The 6317-nt window shown below is 41.6% G+C and overlaps 1 protein-coding gene across 3 annotated transcripts; it reads left to right on the plus strand.

Moving 5' to 3' along the window:
* The first annotated feature begins 1492 nt into the window (after positions 1 to 1492).
* LOC115150121 (ADP-ribosylation factor-related protein 1) lies at positions 1493 to 5964 on the plus strand. Of its 3 annotated transcripts, none has more exons than XM_029693077.1 (7): positions 1493 to 2102; positions 2218 to 2305; positions 2414 to 2496; positions 2636 to 2717; positions 3127 to 3197; positions 3859 to 3959; positions 4619 to 4913. In XM_029693077.1, exons 1-7 carry the CDS (start codon positions 2010 to 2012, stop codon positions 4674 to 4676), a joined length of 576 nt encoding a protein of 191 aa, XP_029548937.1. In that variant the 5' UTR covers positions 1493 to 2009; the 3' UTR covers positions 4677 to 4913. The 3 variants fall into 3 exon arrangements, with proteins under 3 accessions (XP_029548937.1, XP_029548938.1, XP_029548936.1); XM_029693078.1 differs by lacking the exon at positions 4619 to 4913 and adding an exon at positions 4514 to 4544; XM_029693076.1 differs by lacking the exon at positions 4619 to 4913 and adding an exon at positions 4934 to 5964 and having other exon boundaries at positions 1494 to 2102.
* The last annotated feature ends 353 nt before the right edge of the window (positions 5965 to 6317 follow it).

Here is a 6317-nt window from a genome sequence, read left to right on the forward strand (position 1 = left end):
AGACCCAACTATAGGTACTGAGTGCATTGGTAGGAGTCATAAGGAGGGGTGTCTCTGGGCTAAAGCCAACCCAGAGGAGGACGACACGCTCATAGTGTGTTGAAGCGGAAGCTCTGGCCAGGACGATCCTCAGAAGGCACCGAGTTTATAGGTTCAGGGTGAGGGAGCGTAGGCACTCGACTCCGGAAATAGCCCACTTTACTGTAAGACCCTTGCTGTTGAGTTTGACAAACTGTCCCAAGCTAAATACTAGCTCAGTGGTAAGGCAGAGCGGCATCTATCAGATCTGTAGTGATTAATGAGGATTGATAACTGACCTGCTATTGGGTAGGCAGGGGCGAGTTTAATTGTTAATCATGCAGGGATGGTATTTTAGCATTGACAATACCCATAAAACCTAGCGATCAGACAGGGAAATTATTTTTCCACCATCCACTTTTCCCATTGAACATTTTAGAAACACTTAAAATAAGGGTTTTGTTTCATGTACGCTTACCCTGGCATGACGTTTTGATAACCATGTAAATCTCTCGGAAAATGTGACTTTTATCAACATATTCAGCTCTATTTACTCTCAGATTCGAAAATGCTAATTAGCATCAAAGTAGATATCATGCAAGCCTACAAATCCCTGCAAGCTCCTGCACGTTCTCTCCAGCTGACACCTTTGTTAACAGGTATCAATGTCAATTTAAACCTTGCACAAGACATTTCACAGAATTGTCCATTTAAATGTAAATGTAGCTAATTTATTCATTACTAAAATTCGCTAACATTAGATAGTTAATCCTGAAATTCTTACTGTTGCCTCGATTCGGCAGTCTTGTCCAGATTATTATGGCACTTGGGGGCTCCCAAGTGGCGCAGCAGTCTAAGGCACTGCATCTCAGTGCTAGAGGTGTCACTACAGACCCTGGTTCGATTTCAGGCTGTATCACAACCGGCTGTGATTGGGAGTCCCATAAGGCGGCGCACAATTGGCCCAGCGTTGTCCGGATTAGGGTTTGGCAGTTAATGTAATAATAATTTGTTTTTAACGGACTTGCCTAGTTAAATAAAAATGGGTAGTTCTTTATGATAGCCACATTAGCAGCTAATTAGCGTTTCATTTTTCGGGGATCAATACAGGTGAATATATTGATAAAAGTCACCTTGTTCTAGAGAGATTTACACAGTTAACCAAACGTCACGCCAGGGTAAGCCTACACGAAACACAGCCCTTATTTTAAGTGTTTCTAAAATCCGCTACTGGAAAAATGAATGGTGGAAAAACGATTGGAACAATTTTCTTGTTTGACTGCTAAGTTTTATGGGTATTATGACTAATAATGTGGTACTTTATAATAGCATTCCCCAAAAAAGAAAAGAGGAATACATGTGGTAAAAACTACAAACGTGTAACATTTTGCTGCGTATGTCCTAAAGCCGCATTATGGGCAATAGTGTTCAGTTGCTATTTAATTTGCCACAAGACAGCAAGTCCCACAATGCATTGCTTTGTGACTTCATAAATTCAGGTGGCCACCGTGTTTACTAAAATGAGACGAGATAAAATACGATACCTCTGTCAAAGTAGATATAGCATGATGTGGAGATAGCTAACGTTAGCGTGCCTTTGATCTTCTTATGCGATTTGTGAGTTGCTAAAATGGTCCGCTAGCAAATATCTGTTTACACTCGTCAGCGGCATTAACGTCTTGATATATACAGCTATAAAAGTTAGCTTTAGCATGCTACTGTAGCTAGCCTAGTATTTGTGCCTTGATTGGCGCATTAGTTATATTTTACTTTAGTGTTTGGTGTCAAGTCAGCTAGCTAGTATCGATTACGAACTAGTAACGTTAGCTAACTTGCTTGCCTCAAACCACAGGTAGCTAGCTAAACAGCTAGTCAGGTAACAGTTAGCTAACTCGACTTCCTAATTCTGGCTAGCCTCACAGCTGGATCTTTCCACGATGTGAGTTGGTGCTCGCCTTGCGCATCAGCTAGTGTTTGTTTACAATCCTAAGATGTACACCTTATTATCTGGCCTGTACAAATACGTGTTCCAGAAGGACGAATACTGCATCTTGATCCTAGGACTGGACAATGCAGGAAAAACGGTTAGTCTTTTAGTTAGAAGAGGAAGTTGATATTACTGTTTATTGTCCTTGTTTGTCTCTGTTGGAGAAAGTGCTGCTGCTTGTTTGATTAGGCATGTCTTTCCTACACACACAGACCTTTCTGGAACAGACTAAGACCAAGTTCAGTAAGAACTACAAGGGAATGAATTTGTCCAAAATCACCACTACAGTTGGGCTAAACAGTAAGTAGCAAACCAGCAAGACCGACATTGTGTTGCATTCAATTGTAGCACATTGCTTTCCAGGCGTCCATGCCATTGCAATATGTTCTGCTACTCTCTCCTCACAAGTCGGCACAATCGATGTGGGCAAGGCTCGTCTAATGTTCTGGGACCTTGGTGGTCAAGAGGAGCTTCAGTCGCTGTGGGACAAAGTGAACACCGATATCAAATTACACACACTCAAAATAAATGATATCTAGCATGATGCAATATGCCTCATTATCTGTCAACTGAGTACAATGATTTGAGGTTGATTGCTGAAACATGGCTTTGTTAACTTTGAATCCACAGTACTATGCTGAGTCCCACGGAGTGATCTATGTGATAGACTCCACCGATGAGGAGCGCCTAGCAGAATCCAAAGAGGCCTTTGGTGAGTTTCTCACTAGCTTGTCCAAGGCATTCGGGGAAGAATGTCAACAAGGCTCATGGACTTATCTTTGTCATGGGCTACAGTCCGATTCACTTCCTGAAGTGTGCACTTGTTCACTCCATATCATAGCTGTCAAAGGAATGGACTGGTGTGAGAATATGGTAGAAAATCCTTAGGCCCTGCTTACACCAATCAAATGACTTTAAAGGGCTAGTTCCCTCAAACTGTCTTAGTATTTTGTTTATTAGTTCACTGTAAATACAATCCCAATGCAATGACCTTTTCAAGATAGAGCACTTTCAGTACAGAGCAGAAACTCATATGAGAGGCTGTCGGCAGATCCACTCGTAAGAGAAGGGTAGAGAATTGAACCTTAGCTTGGACTGACAGCTCTGTTTTCCTTTTCCAGAGAAAATGATCAGCAGTGAGGTTCTGGAAGGTGTGCCTCTCCTGGTGCTCGCCAACAAGCAGGATGTGGAGGTAACAGTCCTGTCTGGTTGTTTTGAAATCACGAGTAGCCCTGTCTAAACTGACCTTGTCTTGTATAAACAAAATATGACGAGGCCTGTTGAAGAAATTGTTTTGCCCCTATGATCACAACAAAGGTGTCCTCCATCCCTCATGCACACCTTGGTAGATGACAAAAACAGTGTTTAACATACTATACGTTGCCAAGCTCAGCATAATGCATCATTTTTTAACTCTTTGAAATTCAGCCTGGCAGTTAGACGCAAGCCAGCAATGGGAGTGTTAACAGTTTGAATCCCGGGTCTGACAGGAAAAATATGTGGGGAAGTGAGCCGGCAACCAGAGGGTTGCTGGTATCAAATCCTAGATGCCATTTGCCTGCTGTTGTGTCCTTGAGCATGGCACTTAACCCCCCACTACAACAGTTCCCCGGGCGCCCAGTGTGGCAGCCCCCGCACCTCTCCAAAAACCTGTATGTGTATGTATGCTTGTCTTTGAGGGGTTGGGTTAAAAGTGGAAGTCAAATTCCAGCTGGACTGTGTGTGTCTTTGACCAATAAAGTGATCTTAATCTAAATCCATGTGATTGGGGTACAGATGGGTGAATTCTCTCTCTCAGAAGATCCTCTAGGATTGTATTCATTTAGGCTTATGTCTTTGTGTTTCTTCCCTAGAACTGCATGTCTGTGCCAGACATCAAAACCGCTTTTAGCGACTGCGCCCCAAAGATTGGGAAAAGAGATTGTCTGGTGCAGCCTTGCACAGCCCTAACAGGGTAAGAATAGAGTCCGCATTACTCTGATGTATATCGGGTCTGATTGGAGAACTCCATTAGGTGTGGTTAAGTTACTTTCTGAATGTAATCCGTTAGTTACAAATTACCGGTCCAAAATTGTAATCAGTAACGTAATTTTGAATTACCCAAATGCCGTAACATCATTGTTACTTTGAGTTATTTCTGGATTACTTTTCCCTTAAAAGGCATTAGAAGAAGACGACAAAAAGCATCCCAGCCAACATCCTTTCTGAATTTAAAAGTACTCCAATAAGTAATCATCTAGTTTTTCATAAATATCTGATTACAATATTTTAGCTGGTAACGTAACTGATTTAATTCGTTTTTCTAAATAATCAGATTACATGTAATTGGTTACTCCCCAACCCTCTGTGTGTGTGTGTGTGTGTGCGCGCACAAATGAACTGCGTATCATCATTGCTCAAAGAACAGCTGTACTCTGCTGATAATTAATTATTTCTCAGACGGGGGTTAATGAAGGCATAAATTCTCTCTCACGCAGGGGGTTAACTAAGGCATGAATTCTCTCTTAGGCAGGGGGTTAACTAAGGCATAAATTCTCTCTCACGCAGGGGGTTAACTAAGGCATGAATTCTCTCTTAGGCAGGGGGTTAACTAAGGCATGAATTTTCTCTTAGGCAGGGGGTTAACGAAGGCATGAATTCTCTCTTAGGCAGGGGGTTAACTAAGGCATGAATTCTCTCTCAGGCAGGGGGTTAACTAAGGCATGAATTCTCTCTTAGGCAGGGGGTTAACGAAGGCATGAATTCTCTCTTAGGCAGGGGGTTAACGAAGGCATGAATTCTCTCTTAGGCAGGGGGTTAACTAAGGCATGAATTCTCTCTTAGGCAGGGGGTTAACTAAGGCATGAATTCTCTCTTAGGCAGGGGGTTAACTAAGGCATAAATTCTCTCTCACGCAGGGGGTTAACTAAGGCATGAATTCTCTCTTAGGCAGGGGGTTAACGAAGGCATTGAGTGGATGGTGAAGTGCGTCATCAGAAACATTCACCGGACACCGAGACAGAAGGACATCACATAGAACATGGCCTTCCCAACTCCAGAGCTCCCACAACCAGGAGGTATTCTTTAGGCACCAAATGGTAGAACACGGACTGAAACAGGGAGGGACTATATGGACTCACTGTCCAATATGAACCGTTTTCGATTGAAATACAACCTTAATGAATACGAACGACCCAGGTGTCCCTTTTACTACAATGTGACTTCCAGAAACCGTGATGAACTCTACCCAAGCCCCGGCTCCCTGTCCTCTTATTTGGGTGCTCTGAACTCATTTACTTTTCAGATGCAGCTTAGCGTCAGGGGAAAACATTTGGGGATACAATTGATTATTGTGTATTATTTGGATATGTACCTTGAGGTGTAAAGCTTTTGGCCTCAGCTAATGTGTCTTTCTGATTAAACTATTATAGCTTAATCATGTCGTTAAAGTTTCTCCCTGGCTCTAAGTACCTCCCTTTGGTAATATAATTCCAGGGCCTCTATTCATAAAGCATCTCTGAATAGGAGTACTGATCTAGGATCAGTTTAGCCTTTTAGATCATAAAGAATCAGATTTATATGGATTATATTACTCTCAACCCAATTAGGTTTAGTAGTCTATCATTTAACGGTCAAGAGGATGAAACATGACAACTTTATGATTCATATTATGCAAAGACACTACATGTAATGGAATTGTACATTGTAACAGATATATTCATAGCCGGGAAATACTAGTTTTAGAGTTTGAAATGTCGTGTGGTGTTTGTGTATGGTTGAGTACCAAATGGCACCCCATAGGGCTTTGGTCAATAGTAGTGCACTGTATAGGGAATAGGATGCCATTTGGGACATGCACTCTCTTTTTACTCTGTCAGTCTAACCTGGTGACATGTAAAGTAATCCAGAGGATCAGGCTGAAAATGTATTTTAATTACAGTATGAAGAAGATTATGTAATAAACATTTCAGAACAGTTAACTGTAGTTTGACTTGAACTTTGGTTCTTAGATTTCCGTTGGTGTGATAAATACATGTATAGAATGTCAGCAGTTATTTTTTTTTTAAGGAGATGGGAAATTCCGGTTCCTTTTTATTATATTTCTGAGACCGACCACTAGGAAGGTAGAGTGGGATACACATGAAGGGGGGGAAACCGACATGATGGGATTCAAACCCTCGTCACCAGGGTAATGGTAATACTTTATCAGTTGAAGTTAGCTGATTTTTCATCAAAATGTTCTTACTCACCTGCATGTAATACCCACTGGAAAATGTATTAAGTTATTACGTTATCGAGAAAAAGTTATTACGTTCTTTTCAAGTTCAACATG

This window comes from Salmo trutta, chromosome 16 (genome assembly GCF_901001165.1).
Source record: "Salmo trutta chromosome 16, fSalTru1.1, whole genome shotgun sequence".
NCBI classification, from domain to species: domain Eukaryota; kingdom Metazoa; phylum Chordata; class Actinopteri; order Salmoniformes; family Salmonidae; genus Salmo; species Salmo trutta.

What these genes read in the sequence shown, in the direction of transcription:
- LOC115150121 (XM_029693076.1), top strand. Translation starts at nt 2,010, where the DNA reads ATGTACACCTTATTATCTGGCCTGTACAAATACGTGTTCCAGAAGGAC. An exon ending in AGAATCCAAAGAGGCCTTTG is followed by an intron (nt 2,718 to 3,126) that starts GTGAGTTTCTCA and finishes TTCCTTTTCCAG; the next exon opens with AGAAAATGATCAGCAGTGAG. An exon ending in CCAACAAGCAGGATGTGGAG is followed by an intron (nt 3,198 to 3,858) that starts GTAACAGTCCTG and finishes TTTCTTCCCTAG; the next exon opens with AACTGCATGTCTGTGCCAGA.